Source organism: Miniopterus schreibersii, assembly GCF_964146895.1.
Source record: "Miniopterus schreibersii genome assembly, chromosome: 19".
Taxonomy (NCBI): domain Eukaryota; kingdom Metazoa; phylum Chordata; class Mammalia; order Chiroptera; family Miniopteridae; genus Miniopterus; species Miniopterus schreibersii.
The window spans coordinates 27113583-27131978 of NC_138119.1; the positions used below are offsets into that span (position 1 = coordinate 27113583).

Genomic DNA, 18396 nt, shown 5'->3' on the forward strand with positions numbered 1-18396 from the left:
GTGCTCCTGAGAGAGACTCTGGATGAAGGCAAAGCCAGTTTTACTTAAATGGACAAGTCACCTGCTCTGTAGCGCAGATGCCCAGCTTGTTAAAAACAGCAGAGGCCGTACCGTGGGCAGGGAGCCACAGTCAGGACCGAAGACGGAGAGACGCGATGGTTTCCCACAGGCAAAGGTGTCAGGCAGGGGTGCGTTCTATTTCCCTGTTTGTTTAATCTGTACACAGAGCATATCACTCAAAGAACCGAGCTAGACTCAGAAAGGAGTAGCAAAAATTGCTGGAAGAAATATCAATGACTTAAGACATGCAGATGATACCTTCTTGCCAACAGAAAGCAGTACCTAAAACAGGAGTAGTCAGACAGAACAATGCAGCAGACCAGAGCCCCCGAATGCACCCATGTATCCTTGGATATTTACTATAAATTAAAGGTTACCTTTCAATTAGCTGGGGAAAGTACGGGCCATTGAACAGAACAATTTTAAAATGTACAAATCACTCTTAGTTGCAGGCCATAGAAAAACAGGCAATAGACCAGATTTGGTTCCCAGTTCACCAGCTCCTGCTCTCTTCTATTTTTGGTATCTGCCCTGAAGGAACACTTACACATATAGACAAGGAGGCAGCAGCAGACATCTCACTGCCGCTGCATTTGCAGAAGAAAAAAAAAAGGAAAAGCCACCTAAATTTTCGACAGTAGAACAGCCACACAGCTCAAGATAAACCCGTACCACGTCCAATTACGCAGATCTACATACACTAATATAGAAACGTCTTCAAAGCATACCATGGGGAGTAAAAGAGTACAAATGCTGCAATATTTATACATTTCTTAAAACACACCCACCCACACACAGAGTAGTAAAGGCATGAAAAAAGCTATACTCCCATCTGATCCATCTGATAACAATGGTTACCTCTTGTGGGAGAAAACTGAGCAAGGTGTAGTTTGTTTGGGGGGATGGGTGTCTTACAGGACTTCGGTTTTCTCTGTTTTGTTTGTGTTTTACACTTTCATCTAGTCATTTAATCATCGTTAAAATAATAAAACCAATGCAACTTAATGAAAAATGCTGTATATGATAAGTAAAAAGTGAACACATTTCACATTCATCATAATTACAGCTATTTAAAAATTAGCATGATCATACAGAAATGCAAAAAGGAACTTCCAATAAAATGGAAGAATTAAAGGAGATTTTTTTTTCCTGAAAATTTTGATTAACACAGTTATAACAGTGTTTATATAACAAAACAAATTAAGAGCTTAATGACTTTGTAGTCATATGTCCTGAAGAAGAATCCCGTGAGGACTATGAGGTGGAGATGGGATAAGCATGCTATTCTGGCACACGTGTGGAGTGGCATCAGGATATAATGGCACACAAACTACCTGGAGTCTACAGATCTGCCTTCAGAATCCTACTCTGTTGAGCCGGCTGGGGTTGATCTGACTCTCAAGATTCCACATATGGAAAATTAGGTCATTAGAATCACTTCACAAGGTTTTTAGAGCCTTGCTCCTCAAAGTGTGGTCCATGGACCAGCAGTGTTGGCAGCACCTGGAGCTTATTAGGAATGCAAAATTTCAGGCTTCAAGCCAGTCCTCCGGGATGAGAGTATCTGAGGGTGGAGCCTAGCAATCCGTGTTTTCACGTCTCCCAGGGACTCCCGTATTCATAGCAGCACTATTTACAACAGCTAAGATCTGGAAACAGCCCAAGTGCCCATCAGTAGGTGAGTGGATTAAAAAAACTGTGGGAAATTCACACCATGGAATACTATGCAGCTATAAAAAAGATGGATCTTGTACCATTTGGGACAGCATGGAGGGACCTGGAGAGCATTATGCTAAGCAAAATAAGTCAGGCAGAGAAAGACACTTATATTCGGAATCCAAGGAACAAAATAAATTGACGAACAATATAGGACCATAGGCCTGGAAGCGTGAAACAGACTGGCAGGTCTCAGAGGGAAGGCGGGAAGGAGGGCAGGAAGAGATCAACCAAAGAACTTATAAGCATACACGGGTAGCCCAGGGACACAGACAATAGACAGGTGCAGGCCTGGGGTGGGGTGGGAGATGGCTGGAGGAGGGGAAGGGGGGGAAATGGAGGACATCTGTAATACTCTCAACAATAAAATAAATTCAAAAAAAAAGTGGAGGAAATTTTTCCAGAATTAGAACACTGATTGTTTCCTGCCTTCCAGTCTGGGTGGCTACCTTTCCATTGTAGGTGATTAACTTAATAATAATGAATTGGTGGAAAGCAGTGTTTGCATGATATTTGATTCATTTAGTTTTCTAAAGCAGTGCTACTTAATCTTTAGCATGACTGGGAGTCTCTGTATTTTTTTTCTATTCCTCACCTGAGGACATGTTTAGAGAGAGGAAGGAGAGGGGTGGGGGGAGAGAGATACATCGGTTGGTTGCCTTCGGTACTTACCCCGACCGGGGATGGAACCAGCAACCTTTAGGTGCACAGGACAATGGTCAAACAACTGAGCCACTCTGGCCAGGCTCTGGTTTTTGTTTTTTATTTTTTCAGAAACATATGGTCATGAATTATTTCATCAATTAAAAAGGAATAAAATAATAAAAAAAAGAAATCTAGGAAACTTTCCACTAAATGACCTTAGACCCTGGCCACCTCCCCTGAGTATAAAGAGTCAAGGCAAATGGGTGGGAAGATGGAAGTCAGATGACTATCGTGCCCAAGTTATGGCTGCTCCTGGCACTGGGGTCTCCCTCTTCAGGCAGCATTGAGGTCTCTTGGGACCATTAAATAAACCAAGGGTGTGACAGCTGTGGCCTCGGCTATATGCTGTTCAAAAATAAAAACAACAGCTTAGGGCAAGGCCTGCTTTTTGAGCAAACTTGATATTTAAAAATCTAAAACTGACAAACAGGTAAAGCATTGCAAAATAATTCACCAAGAAAGAGCACAGAAAACTCTTCTAGTAACATTGAGTTAAATAGAGCAGATGAGACATCTCTGCTCCCTTCACAAACCCCGTTAAAATGAAAGTAAAGAATCGAAATGGTAGAAATCCTAAGACATGAAATCGGAGAGAAGAAAATAGCAGGTGAGCAAAGCCAATCCATTTTTATAAGATAGAAGGCAGATGGAGGAATTAGAAGAGCTGAGATGCCTGAACACTAGATGCCAAAGAAAAAAGTCATTCACACACCAAATTCCCAGAAGGCCCAACCATTAGAAGAACCACATACCACAGGTGGCAACAGCAAACCATATAGGAAAAAAACAGTGAGGTGAGATAAAAATCCAGGTAATAAGCATATAGATCCTGGGTTTCTCTCTTTCTCTAACCCCATGATGAAGCGTTTTTTTTATAATTGCATCAGAGAGACTCTAAACTGAGGGGCAACAGGTACAGTGACATTTCAGAATACCAAAGATATTTGCATTGAGCTTCAGAAAGAAAAACAGATTACATACAAAGAATCGAGACTCAAAATGGAATTTCTCAACAGTAATGCTAAAAACTAGAAGACAAATTTTCAGGAGAAATTACTTTTTAACCTAAAATTCAGTGCTCAGATAATCAACCAAATGTGAGGATGGAATAAAATTTTATCATCATGGTCCTTTTCTAAAGAAGCTACTAAAGGATGTGTTCCACCAAGTCAAAGGGAGGGGAAAAACAAGAAGCTCAGGGGCCCAAGACACAGGGATTCAGCATAGGAGAGAGGAGATGTGTCAGGACCACAGCTGTACAGCAGATCCAAAGACAAATGAACCAGATGGGAAGGGCAATGGGAGGGCTTCAAGAGAGATTCTCCAGGAAAAGAAAAGAGCTGACAGATTACCAGCTAAGTCTGACAACATGGAAAACACTATTCTAAGGATTTTTCAATTCTGTTGTAGAGATTGGAAAGAAGTGGTGACAGTAACTACTAATCAAACAAAAAAGGCAAGGCACATCCTTAATCTGAGGGAGATAAAACAGTTGACTAAGAAAGGAAATGCAATTACAGTATATTAACAGGGTTGGCAGTGAGCCACACTTCACAGCGATAATAATGTAAACACTGAATGTCGATTTAACCAAAAATAGAGGTTTTATTACATTGGGGGGACAAGTAGCTAAGATATTAAAACCTCATGTAGAAAGCAGCTAATGTTTATAATTCATAAATAAATTATAGACTATATTTAGAAAGACAGAGGTAAATATCAGAAACAGCGAAGAGAACTGAAAGTTGTTACTGATGAAAGAACACAGGAGTGGGAGGGATGGAGACTGCTCTCCTAGTTACTCATCCAAAGGAAGCCTTGTGCTAAGATCTGGCTTTTGACCCATGAACATATGTTTCTTAAGCTTTCTGGGTTTCAGTTTTTTCTGCTGTAAAACAGGGATCATGATAAAGCTCTTATTGGAAGCACATGAGGCCCAGCGGGCGTGGCTCAGCGGTTGAGCGTTGACCCATGAACCCAAGAGGTCAGGGTTCGATTCCCAGTCAGGGCACATGCCCAGGTTTCGGGCTCAATCCTTAGTAGGGGGCATGCAGAAGGCAGATGATCAATGATTCTCACCATTGATGTTTCTATTTCTCCCTCTCCCTTCCTCTCTCTGAAGTCAATAAAAACATATTTTTAAAATAAAGTAAAAAAGCACATAAGATAATGGGGTAACAATGCATTTGTGAACATTCCCACTTCACGTGGACCACTTTTTCAGAAGAGCCATTCCTCAGACAGGTTGCGAGGAGCCACCATCGAGGCATACAATTACCCAAGAGCCGAGGTGGGGAATGTGGATTACTACAATGCCGGGTATGCAGGAGCAGCAAGGGGACGAGAGGAGAGTGTGTGGCCAAAGTGCACAGGGCTTCTCAGGGATGACCTCTGCAGTCTGAAACCAAGGGCGCTTAGAGCAGATGGTGTAACTGTCCTAACGGAACTGAGCACGTGTCCTTACTCTCTCCAGTCTCTAGCTTCCCTGTCTGTAAACGTAGAGGTAACACCTGCCCTGAGGGCTGCTGTAATGATTCCGTGTGAAAGGCCCTTGGTGCAGCAGCTGGTACAGTTTCTCCCTTGGCAAAGGATGGCAGCTACCATACCCCACACGAGTTTGCTCCTGAGAACAACTCTAACCTTCAGTTCTAACATCAGTCAAGCACCCAGGGTCAGCTGAGCTAAGCCTCCTGAGGGTGAGACAGTCCATCCTGTCCTGTCCTCTTTTCTCTCAAGAGCCTTTCATTAGACAACAATACATATTCAACGTAGGGAAGGTTGAAAATATAAATGGGCAAAGACAAGAAAATACGTATCACAAGTAATCCCAGCAGTAAGAGTGAAGCACCATTAACATTTCAGTGCATAACCTTCCGTACGCTTTTCTGCACTCGTGTATATTTTGAAATAAAAATGAAATTTCACTATACCTATTATTCTTTACTCTTCTTCTTCATCTTTCCTCAAAGTGAAATTATTTCAACGTCATCACTTTGAATAGCAGCAGAGTCCTGACCCTTTTATAGTGGATTCTTTCCTCAGGGGACAGACAGTGGCTGTTGTAGCACTTACTCTAGCTTATTGGACGGACTACAGGGTTGACACCAGAGGGAAAAAAAGCAAAAGCCACCTTAAGCTGTATGTTTTCAATAAATGTTGGTGATCACAAGTGCATTGATACCAACGCGGCTCATTGCAAAGCAGGCCAGCAGCTGCTCAATATGCTTTTTTAAGCTGCATTTATTTCTGGATCTTGGGAGGACTGTGAGATATTTTGGAAGTCCTGCACATTTCTCACTTCTTAGAGCTTTAAAAAACATGAATACACACACACACACACACGTATATACAGACACACATATGCATACACACATACATATATACACACATACACATACACTACTTCTTATATATATAATACACATAAATAAATGTTGCAAATAAACACATGTAAAAATGCTTTGCACTAAGTATGTATACATTATTTTGGGAAGAAGGGGCTATGTCATCCTTCCGTTCATAATAGAAACACTGGAAACCCAAGCTCTGCTACTTTCGATGGGCAATTTAGATTTTTTCTGGGCAGAAAGAGACCCAGATTTGGAAACACACATCAAAATCGTCAATGTGGATATAATACGATTTTGCCCTTTCCTAAGTTCAGGTATGAAAAACTGCTTGGTGCTAGACTGTGGTTAGAGTAACCACCGCCTATCTGGGCTGTAGAAGCAGAAATCAGGGACTCCCCGGTAAAAATCGAATCCCACCAGCCACCTGGAAAAGCCAGTTTAACCATTTATGTTCAAGCCCTGGCTCTCTTCCATGCCCCAGGGCGAGGAGTGTGTGCTGTGCACTTATCAGGGAGAGTGAGCAGACAGCAAACGTCTAAAGCCTGACCCTGCCTTGCTCCAGGCTATGCTGGGAGGGCCAGAAAGGCAGCAGAAGTCCAAGGGCCACCAGCCCCGGGCTGGTCAGTCCATGAATAACTGAAAATGGACTTTTTCAAAGCAGACTCTGCAATGGAAAGTTAAAAAGAACCTTTGAAAATACTTTTGCCATATTAAATATATTTAACTAAAAGATGGAATTATTTGCAGAATTCTACCTCTCAGATCAGGGGGGTTAAGGCTCGGGTTCAGATCCCCACAGAGAAGAAAGTGTATAACCAGTAAATATCGCAGTGTTTCCTGCATCATTAATGACCCTTCTGAGTGGGAGACACCAGAGGGGGCGCCAGCGGGTGGTCACCCACCAGGGAACACACGGTGCACAACGGGCATTGCTTTTCCAGGCTCAGAGGCCCAGAGGCCCAGTAAGTGTAAACGCCCTGGCACAGCAGGCTAATTTGAGGTGTGGGATTAATACCTTAATTTAACACTCTCCTGTTTGGTTAAAGGGTTGGCATTTCTACATTTCTAAATTTGGCATTCAAATCCCTTTCCGTGGGAGACCATTCGGCCTCTCTAATCTCCTTTCCTCCATTCCCTCGCCTACGCCTGGCTTTTCTATCCTGGTCTCAGACTGCGTGCGGCGCTCTCCTGGCCTGGAAGGCCTGTCTTCTCCTCTCTATTGACCTACCCAGATCCCACTCTTAGTTCTCCGGAGTCCCGCTCGAGCCCCAGCTCTTTAACTAAGCCTTTCCTAAAAGTTTAGCTCACCCTGGCCCCCCCCCCCCCCCCCCCCGAACACCAGCTGCCTCTGTGACTCATTCTGGCCTCTGAGCGTCACGCCTCACCCAGGTCCTCGCCTGAGCTGCGCACGACTCGAGCTCCATCTCCCACGATGGGCACTCTGACACGGCGACACCAGCCTTCTTTAACCTTCCTTTCTTGACCCCCTTAACAGCATCAATACCACTGACCGCTCCCTCCCTGAAACACCCCTCTGCTTGGTTTCACCCTCTAGAATTCCCTCCCACTTCTCGGCCCCTCTCCCTCCATCCAGCTTCTGAATGTTGGTTCAGTCCCAGGCCACCGCCTCATCGCCTCTTCCTGCGCGTTCTCTCTGGAGAAAGCCTCAGACATCCCCATGCTCCAAGCATCATCGACATTCTGCCAGATGTCTGTGTCTCGCCTGGATCTTTCTTCGGAGCGATAGCTGGGAAGGCGAGGCCAGCCATTATTTTTGACGTTTATGGAGACAACTCCATTTTTTTATATAGATCTTTCAGGTCTTCATAGAAAAAAAGCTCGTAGCCCATGGTTTTATTACCTCTTTAATCCAAAGCAGCCGCTGTAAAGATGACCATCCTGATAGGAGGCCAGGCAGGATACTGTATTCATGTCGGAAATGTATCAATAACAGACTCCACAGCCCAGTACACTGCCTGCAGCGAAGCGCTGAGGGAGGAAGCAGAGAAGGAACTAGAAGGGAGGGATCCTGTCTTTCACTTGGAGCTCTCCAGGGCTCTGCAAATTGTCTCCCGCATAAGGCACTGAATTTTTTTTTTTCCCCCCATGAACGAGCAAATAAAGAAATGATGGCCTAAGTGAGCCCAGTCTAGGAAGGGTTCCAGTCTGGAGAAAATGGCTTATCTACAGCGAGCACCTGATCTCCCTCTGCTGAAGTGAATCTAAGTAGCGGAGGAACAGAAGATGGGGAGCCACTGCCACACAGAACAACCCTTCTCGGAGCAGCTGGCTTCCTATTTCTTCCGCGAGTGAGTTGGGGCTGTGATCACTGAGCTCTAGTGAAAGGATTTTCTAATCAGGCTGATGAACGTGTACATCTTTACCAGCTGGTGAGTTTGCATTCCACAGAAATAAGTAACCATTGGTTGGATCGCATGGGTAATTTTACAATCAGTTATCCTTTTAAATGGGCTGCTCTCTCAAACTCTTGGGATTTCTGTACCTACATCAAACTGTTCCACACAGCTGATAAACTAAAAGGACATCAGCACAGAGCCATGGTCTTTGGGTTCCTTCTGACACACCAGGCATCCGATCCCTCCCAGAACCATTAAACTGACCCGCCGTGATTTTCACTGGAGGCTCGTTTCCTCAATTAAGTCTATAAATAGGAATTTTACTGCTTTGGAGAGAAAATAAATCAGCTTAGCAGGACGCTCTTGGGCCAAAGACGGGAGGAAGGGAGGGAGAGGAAGACATTATGTTATTCAATGAAATGGAAATCAGGGGTGGGGTGCGTGAGCAGCTTGAGATGTAGAGTCTCCTTGGTGCTGGAATAACTGACAAGCAGCCTGAAGGTGTCTTCCTTCAAAGGAGAGATCAAATCGAGAATTGGCAAGAAGGACAGTCACTCCACTGATGTTTCAAAATATTTCCACTTATTAAAATATTTCAGTACTGAACACAAATTCTGGCTCCCTGGGAGAGCACTTGTATAGAGAAAAAGCATGCCGCCTCACCAGTAACCCTGTCCACCAGCTTGGTGCTTTATGAAAATGCCTTTTGTCAGCTTCCTACACCTCTGCCTCGGTGAGTCACGAGCAATCATCCCCACTCTCACAGAGCAGCAGGCTACTAGGAAGGCTCATTCCTCCCTACCCCTTTCTTTCCTGTATATATTTTGTGCACTGAGCATTAAAATAGCGTTTTGCCATTACTAGACCAATTAGTATCTACCCTGCTACAAAATAAAAAAAATTTAAAAACTCCCTGTGTAATGCCCCAGCTCATAAGTTGTCCCAGTCCTCAATCTACACTCTTCATGGTGCTGCATAAGCCGATTTCCTCTGGTGCTCCCCGCAGTGAAGTCAGAAGATATCACTCCTTCATTCGACCAATATTTACTGCCTGCTTCCTCTGTGCCAGGTAGTGAGATAAGTGTCAAGAATACAGATCTCTGACCTCATGAGGCGTACACTTCAGTCATGGAGCTAAGGACTCAACAGGTCACTGTATAAAAATATTTCATTGCCACTGTGATAAGTATAGCAGAAGAGAATACGTACAAGGTGCCCATCGTGAGTTATTAAAAGAGACTTGACTGGCGTAGGAGCGTCAATGAACAGGACGTGTGCAAGGCACCGTTCGAGCTGAAGTCTAGAGGGTGAGCAGGGCCGGAGCAACGGCGAGCGAGCACCTAGCAGATGGAAGAGCCTGTCTGTGGGGGCTGAGGCTGGGGGCCGGGCGCGTAAATGAACAGACAGGAGAAGAGAGTGGGGGGGGAGCAGAGAGTATGAGAGGCAGCAAGTTCAAGACCAGGCAAGGCCTCACACAGGACACCTTCAACATTGTGGACTTAGTCCTAAGAAAAGGGTGCCCCTAAGGGTTTTAAGAGCGACAACACGGTGAGGATTTTATTGAGAGGCATCGCTCAGCACTAAGATAATGGATTGATGAAGACAAGAGTGGGAGCAGGGAGACTAGTGAGAAGCTGCTAGGCAAGAAATAGAACAGATGGATGAGGATGACTTGGTGGACATGGGAACAAGCAAATAATAATAATATTTACTTAGGAGGTAAAATGTACAGTATACATAGGAAGAACTGAGGCAGTGGGGCCTAGAAAGGATACCTTGATGGTTTTGGACTTGAGTAACTAGATAGACGATGGTGCCATTTGTAGAAACAGAGAAGGCTTGAGGGAAAGGAGCTGGTTGGGATATTGAGAGATAAGGGCACATGAGTTCAGTATTATACACGCCAAGTCAGAGATATCTGTGAGATACTCGAGGGGAGAGATTCAGTTGGATATATGAGGTACCACACATTAGTGAAGATCATTCTAAATTATAGCAGAGCCAAACACTCAAACACTCTATACATTCTTTTAATTTTTTTTCTGGAAAAGGAGTATGTTCTAGAACTTCATTGCTCAAAATGGAAGTCGCTGGCCACATGTGGGCTGAGATTTAAATTAATGAAAATTAAATATATTTAAAAATTAGTTTCTCAAGTGCTCAACATGGCTAGTGACTACTGCGTTGGACAGTGCACTGGGCATTTCCTTTATAGCAGAAAGTTCGATCAGAGGGCCCTGCCTAGAACATCAGAGGGCTTGCTATTTACAAGACTCAGCTCTGACCAGTCTCTCGGTGGGTGGTCAACCGTCATTCTATCAACACCAAGAAACAGAATCCTACTGTGCTGTGTGCCCCAGACAAGGCTTTGAGGGTGGAGACGCAGAAGATATGGGGGAAAAGAGACGATAACCCTTGTTATTCAGATATCTTTCGATCTATCCTTAAAAAACATTTGAAGGATGGACGCCATGGAGAGTGTGTAAGGGACACGGAGAGTGAACTCACATTGTAAAAATATCATCAGATCAGTTGGGGCAACTACAGTCCAATGAAAGCAGGTACCAAGGAGGCATTAAGTCTTTATTTAGATTTTGACAAAAGAATAGGAAGTGGATTCATGAAAAGAGAGAGCAGGAAGATAACTCATGAGAAAACAGTTTTTACAAACGGTTGTGTATCTTTGAAATGCCAGGCATGTGTTCCTGGAGGACAGAACCTGTGCTGAACTGCCTAAGAAACAGTGATGGAGGGAGAGCCCTTGGGGGACTAGCAGGAGCATTAATTGTGCATTGACTTCACACCAAGGCTAACTCAGATCCGAGCGGACCATTGGGGATATAAATAGTAATGGTATCCTGACCTTGTACTCAAGGAGATCCCAGTCTAAACAGCCATAGCCAACCACCAGGCTGTCAGGATAAAAAGCAGCTGATAAAAACAGGCCTCATGAATTATGTTCTTGCTAACAAATATGGAAGTTAAACACCATATCTGCAATATGCAAGGCATATATCTCACCAAAAATGCATATTCAAAAAGTACTATATTCCTAGGTGCCTGAACTATGGATAGAAATTCAAGTGAGGTAGGCACGAGGGTCCTTGAATGATCTGTGTTGGGACAGAGCAAACATTCACATGCTTCTCCTGAGTGTTTTCACTGACTTCATTCATTTTTAACCAAATTTAACAAGCCATAGGCTACATAGCACAGTTTGGGTTACTCTTTGGCATTTTATTTATTTATTATTATTATTTTTTAATCTTCACTCAAGGATATTTTTTTCCATTGCTTTTCAGAGAGAGTGGGAGGGAGAAAGAGAGAGAGAAACATCGATGTGAGAGAGACACATCAACTGGCCACCTCCTACATGCGCCCTGACCGGGGTGGGGATGGAGCCTGCAACCAAGGCATGTGTCCCCGGCCAGAATCGAAACCAGGACCCTTCAGTCCACAGGCCAACGCTCTAACCACTGAGCCAAACCAACTAGGGCCTCTTTAGCATTTTGGATTTTAAAAATTTATTAATAACATAAGCCATGTTCAAAGTCTACAGAGCACTGCTAAACATTAAGTCCAAGGTTCATGTCAGACCTCCAGTGAAGGAACATGAGACTTACAGGCTTCAGCCTGGGCTGGAAAGAATCCCCTGACTTCCACAGGTGATGACTGGGTTTCAGGCTTCGGGGAAAACGGCTTAGATCTCAAGATGAAGATTGAAACCTGTATGATACCACCTTTTATGGTTTTGTGTTGCATAGCCACGACTTGCAATGAAATTTCATTTTCTATTAGAATAAACTAATGACGTTTCTTTTCTGCTGATTGCTGGGTGATACTACCAAATAAAATATTTACCTTTAAACATGCACGAACATATTTCAATTCCTTCAGATGTGTTATTTTGCTATGTACTTTGTATCAGTTTTTATTGGAATAACTGTCCACTTGTACTATGGCCAGCTTAATAGAAAAACACTCGAATGGATTCTATTTTGGTAGTGTTGGTTTTTAAAAAACATATTCGCTTTAGTTGCATATACTGATGGAATTTAGGCACATTAATCATTTCCCACTAAATTTCTTGTGTTTTGTTGCCTACTGTGAACGCTAATGCCAGCATTTTTCTTCTTAGCCACCTTTTCAGGGCTATCAGAATATTGCTGCATATGCAGAGCTGATGATTTCCTACAAGCTCCTAATGCATCATCTACCTCATTTACACTATAAAACATGCTCACAGTTTAAAATCACTTAAAATGTGCAAAGCAAAGTGATTAATTAATTTCCTGTGGAGTTGGAATGTGTCTTAAATCCTTACCTTTTTTTGCTATTATAACAGTAACTATCAAATTAGCAAAGATGAAAATACCAGTCCTACTCAGCACCGGCGAGGGTGTTCTAGAGCACTGTTGGTAAGGCTATAAATCAGCACGCTCTGTCTACAGGTCAGCCAAGGAAGAGTTAAACGGAATGCGTGGCAAATCTTAAAGGTGAGAAAGCCATTAATGTAGCAACTTTACACACAGGAATTCATCCTGGTTATAATATTCATCTCAGTGCAACTGATAAGTGCAAAAAATCATAATAATATGATAACAGAAGACTAAATTAATTATAGCACATCCAATAATGGAATTTTATGTAGCCATTAAAAATCACTGTTAGAGCCCAGCTGGGCGTGGCTCAGTGGCTGAGCATTGACCTGTGATCCAGGAGACTGAGGTTCGATTCCCGGTCAGGGCACATGCCCGGGTTTAGGGCTCGATCCCCTGCAGGCGGCAGGCAGGAGGCAGCCGATCAATGACTCTCTCATCCTTGATGTTTCAACTCTCTCTCCCTCTCCCTTCCTCCCTCTGAAATCAATAAAGATTTTTTTTTTTTAAATCGCTGTTAGAAATGGATTTGATGACATAGAAAGGTGGCCCTGATATAACCGTATCTCTGGAATAACAGCATTTGTTTTAAATGCGTGTGTATGTGTGTGTACAGAAAATATCCGGAAGAATGGGAGATTAACAGTGGTTTCTGTTGAGACATTTGTTTCTTCTATTCTTGCCTCAATGTTTCTCATTTTTATATAATAAACATGTATTGCTTTTACAGGTAAAACATTAATTTTTTTAAATAGTTAAATGAGACTATTTTTTAACTGTCCTACCTCTAGGCACAGGGGCTTTGAACTCATCTAGTGAGAATGGCTGTCGACGCACTGAATCTGGTGACGGCCTTCCCTCCCAACCCTGGCCCCCTGGCCCAGCTGTCCCCAGCATTCGAGCGAGGCTCCTGCTCACCAGGCTGTCCCGGATGCATGGGGTCTCCACCAGCCTCCGGGCTCCATTCTCCACGGTGACTCCCAGCCAGTTGAGTGCTGCCCAGCACCAGAGGTAGTCGTCCCCACCGTGCCAGTAGCTCACAAATGCAAAAGTCATCGCAGTGGAAAACAGTGTCCCCAGCAGGCCGTGCTGGGACCCGCCCACTGGAATGTACACATACCTAGGGAAAAAGGAGGCTGTTAGGAGCCGTGCAAAGGGCTGTCCCTGCAACACAACCGGTCCCCAGACTTGACTCCTCTACCACACGTTGCTACTTACCATGAGCAGCCCCCTCCCTACCTCCAGGACGCCACAGAGCACTCCCTGAATTCTCCATCACATAAGGAGTTGGCAAAAACACAAGCTTCAGCCCTGCAGGGCCTTAGGTTAAATGAACACACGGCTAAAGACTTGTTACCAGAGCAAACAGCACTTACAAGAGGCCGGGTGAGGAGGAATGGATTTAGCTTCTAAAAGGGATGTGTCCAACCCTAGAAAGCCAATCACAGGATGGCAATTAAGCTCTGGCTACGTGGGGACACCAACATTCAAGACAGGCATGTATTTTACAGCTCGAACTATTAAGTTTATGGTAAACCCAGTATTTAAGCACAATTGCTGAAGTGGTAGGAGCTGAGTGCAGAAGAGGGATGCCAAGGCTGGTTCCTGAGCCTGCCAGGCACAATGCCCAGAAGCAGGAGTGAGTTTACAAGTGAAGAGAAAAGCTCTGTGCTCAGAGGTAGCCAAATTTTCACCCCAAATTCACAGCCTTCCCCTGGGTACATTCTCTGCTGCTGACACAGCTGTCTGAGTGCATGTAAGTGGGACCATCCATGCTCTTCAATCAGGATCTTCCTGCTAGAGCTGGACAAAATTCACACCTCGGGTTGGTAAGATCTGAAGAGCTGGTATGTGCCCTTTACAATTTGTCCTGTCTATATATTAATTTTTGTGGCAAATTTCATTTTGAAAATTACTTTTTAACAGAACAATCCTATAGGTAAGCCAAAATATACAAATTAAAACCACTCCTCAGCCAATAAAAAATATTTCAAAAAGCTATATGATTGCAGTTATTTTTAAATGTCTTCCTTTACTCTCAAGTATGCTCCAGTTTAGATAAGAAATTATATGATCAGCTTGGATAGCCCCATTTTATGGGTGAGAAAACTGAGGCTGAGAAGCTAACTTGACCAAGGCAGACGGCCAAGAAGGGGAAGAGCAAACCTGCATCTTGGGCACCAAAGGTAATGTTTTCCATTACACCTCTGCACTTATTTTGAAAACGCTATATTTTACACCCCAGTGTGAAACAAACCAGAAAAATGGGGGGATGTGGCCATTTCAGAAATAAGTGAAGAAAAGAAAATACTTTCTCCTGTGCAAAAACAAGACCAACTTGACAATCAAGTTAGCAAATATGTATCAAGCGCTCACTACAGGTTAAGAGGTCCTCCATCTGCTGCCAAGTATTTATTTTAGGCCTGCAGGGATGGGAAACACAGAGACTTAAGACATTGTTCCTCCCAAGGACGGGGATAGCTGATTGTGAAACAATTGCAAACGCGTCCCACAGCGAAGCTAGATGGCACCATACAAGGTAGACCAGGAGGGTTTAAGGGCACCCAGAAGGGGTGAGTGGAGGCGACTGGGATAGGGGAAGCTGAGCAGCGAAGGTCCCCACCTTGGCAGGGCCTGCAGGATGAGTTTTGCTAGGCAAAGGGGAGAAGGGAGCTGCACCTTGGACTTGGAAGGGCTGGGCAAGGGGCCAGAAAAGCCTGCCAGCCAGCCCTAGGCACAGAGGTTTTAGCGGTGTTCTGCTGCCCCCTAGAGGCTACTTGGTTACTGGTATAGAGTTCTCAGCAGAAGCCTAAAAGGACCACAGTTCTCTGCGTGGCCTGGGCTTAGCTGCGGCCCATCACCGAGCTCCATTTGGCTGGACTGATACAATCAGCCTTGTGTGTAAGGAGGGTCGTATGTAAAAACTACGGGGTGGTCAAATTTCAAAAATATGAGGAATGACTACTCTTTATAGAAACTGCAGATAACTGTTTTATAAAAACAAGTTCATAGTAATGCCAACACCCTTCTCGCCTAACATAACTGTTTCACGTTGAGATTTTCATTGTATCTCACTATATTAAAGTGAGCTACACTGTATATGTCAGAAAACCCAGTACCTCTCATCACCCGCACCAGTGGACCTTAATATTGGATGCAACTCCAGAAGGGACGTGCGTTCAGGCTTGTGACAAGGAAGCGTCGAGCCCATAATTACATGCTCAGCTATTTTAGGCATCTCTTGGCAGTATGGCTGTGTTACTTTGCCTTCTAAATGACAGCCGACAGAAATTCCTTTTATTGTAGAAATTCATATATGGCAGGTCTCCAAGGACATGAGTCTGCTTGTTTCAAACCAGAAGAGTAGGTATGGTTTCCAGACTGGAAGATAAGCATCCCTTCTTCAATCTTAGTTTCTAGAAGGCAGTAGGTATGGCAGGAGGAGAGTAAACAGGTTACTTCCTTTGACAAAGTCTACCAATCTTGTGTCAGTTCCATGATTAGTAATGACAGGAATATCTCTCTTTTAGAAAAGCAGTAATATGACCCCACTTACTGAGATCCACTGCACGGCGAAATTGATTTCCCGGTGGAAGAAAGCACCACCTTCCCAACCAAACAAAAATAAAATATCTCTTCATGTCAGTGATTGTTGAGCTTGGGCTGACCCACGGTCGCCCCCGCCAGGTCAGCTTCTCGTGGCCACTGCCTGCGGAGATGCTGCTTGAGGCAGCTGGCCCCAGCTGCAGACACTCTTCATCTCAAACCATCTCGCAGGATCAGTGCAGCACTGCAAACCCCAACAGAGGAGTAGCCTGTGCAAAATGTGGACGTCATTAATAACGTCTGCCCTTTATGAATATCCATGAGCCAGGTGCTTTATATACATCATTTCTAATCATTAAAACAACCTTGCAAGGAACCACTGACCAGGAGAGATGAGATCTGAGCCTAGAGTGTTCTGGCTTCAGAACCCCCAGGCCTGTGTGCTATTATGCCATTGATCATCATGGGAGCAATTTCTTGGTGATGTTTTCCTCTTATTTAACCAACTCTTCAAAGCAGTCACCCCAGAAACATCCACTAGCATTTTACAAACTAAAGAAATGTCGTTTTAGGAAAGGAATCTTGCTCGGGAGAAAGACGCTCATTATTTCAAAGGCGTTTAGGCCAAAAAGCTCTGTTGCAGAGGCCAGAGGTGGAAGTTCAGTTTTTAAACAAACTAATTTCCTTCTGTGCCAGGAGCAGAGCTCACACCTGCCATCCTGACCCGGCTGGCACCCTGCAGCTGTCTGAGGGTGTAAGGAGAGGGGACGAGAAATGGGTGGTTGGGGTGGTTGCTGAGTAGGTGTATATGAACGGAAAAGAAAGTATTTTTTCCCCTCATATCCACTACGACAAACTCGGGAACAATGCCTTACAGTTGGGACAGGGTTGGTGAGAATCCGTGTGGTAAACACATTAATCTGAAAACCACACACTCCCTTTCTCCAGGGTCTACGCAACAGCTCCCGGGCTGCTTCGTTATCTTCTAACTCTTTGCCAAGGACTAATCCCAGACCTCCTCAAGACAAGGGGATGCAGCACCTATGGTTCTTGGGTTTGGCTGCCCCGTGGATTAAGTCAAGGTGGGCTTGCAGGTTCCTAGTCAAGTGCCTACTGCTTGGCGGGCCTTAGGCCGACAATGGCTGGCATACTATTCCGGCTCTGCCCGATCGGCCCAGCCATACTTCCCAGCAGTTCTCCTGACAAAATCTAAAGTCTTGTATAAATGGGGTCCTCGCACCTCTATCCTCTCTGATTTTCCAGTTCCTATTCAATCTACAAAACCCAGTTGACTTCCCGCCTCCTCCAGGAAGTCTCCTTTGAATATTACGACTCTCTATTTAAGCCAGAGAACCTACTGTCTACACCACTGATCGAACAGTTATTCACCAAAAGATGTCTTTTCTATTATGCTTGTCACTTTAACTGAGTGGTAAAACTCCTTCGGGCAGTACTAGATTGTGTGTGCGCGTGCGTGCGTGTGTGTGTGCATGCACGCATGCTCATGTACACATGCTAGTTACTAGTCAACAGCATTTATATATCTAACAACATAATTTCCATTTACTTTCCATGGCCTCCAGCAGCTTTTAAACTTGTGATAAATGTCACCACTGTCTCACAGGCCCATTAGGAGCAGTTAGAAACTAAGGGATGATTGTAAGGTCCTGCCCCAGTTACTGGGAGAGGCTTCAGGAGACATCCATTCTCAAAGAATACAGGTGCTTGAGGGACCCTGAAACCTCTCCGCCCTTTGTAATCCTACCTACCCTAGCAAAGTCAAAAGCATTTGGCCCCAAACCTCTAGAACTACCCCGACCTCAAGAGATTCCCAAACTGAAAAAAGTACTACCTTTTACAGACTAGAGTCTTTAGTAGCTGGCGGGGCGAGGCTTCCAGCTGTACCACGCTGCTGGTGAAGTAGCCTTACCTGGGCCTGACCTGGGCTCAGAGATGAGCTCCTGCTTGGAGGGCTTTATAAAGCTGGCCGGGCTGTCCTACACCCAGCTCTCGCGGGCAGCAGCTCCCCTGGCTCTGGCCTTGGCCTTGGCCTTGGCCTTGGCCTTGGCCTTGGCCTTGGCCTTGGCCTTGGCCTTGGCCCGCATCCGAGTTCCCTCTCTCACAGCCCAGTAACGGCCCACCAGCTGAATCCTCCTTGTCTAGGTAGTGGGCAAGGGCCTGCTGTCTAGCTCTCACCACGGAAGCTATAGATCTAACTTACGGACAGTTTTCAAAGGGAGATGCACCAAGAAAAGAATATAATTTACTTTTAATATCTCTCTG

At 44.6% G+C, this 18396-nt stretch overlaps 1 protein-coding gene across 6 annotated transcripts in view; it reads right to left on the minus strand.

The window, feature by feature from the left end:
* The window catches only part of HHAT (hedgehog acyltransferase), a 179994-nt gene that overhangs the window by 48442 nt on the left and 113156 nt on the right, over positions 1-18396 (minus strand). For all 6 annotated transcript variants that reach the window (XM_081121197.1, XM_081121193.1, XM_081121198.1 and 3 more), the window contains one exon: positions 13486-13687. In XM_081121197.1, the coding sequence (XP_080977323.1) occupies positions 13486-13687 (202 nt within the window). The remainder of the gene's footprint in view (positions 1-13485; positions 13688-18396) is intronic.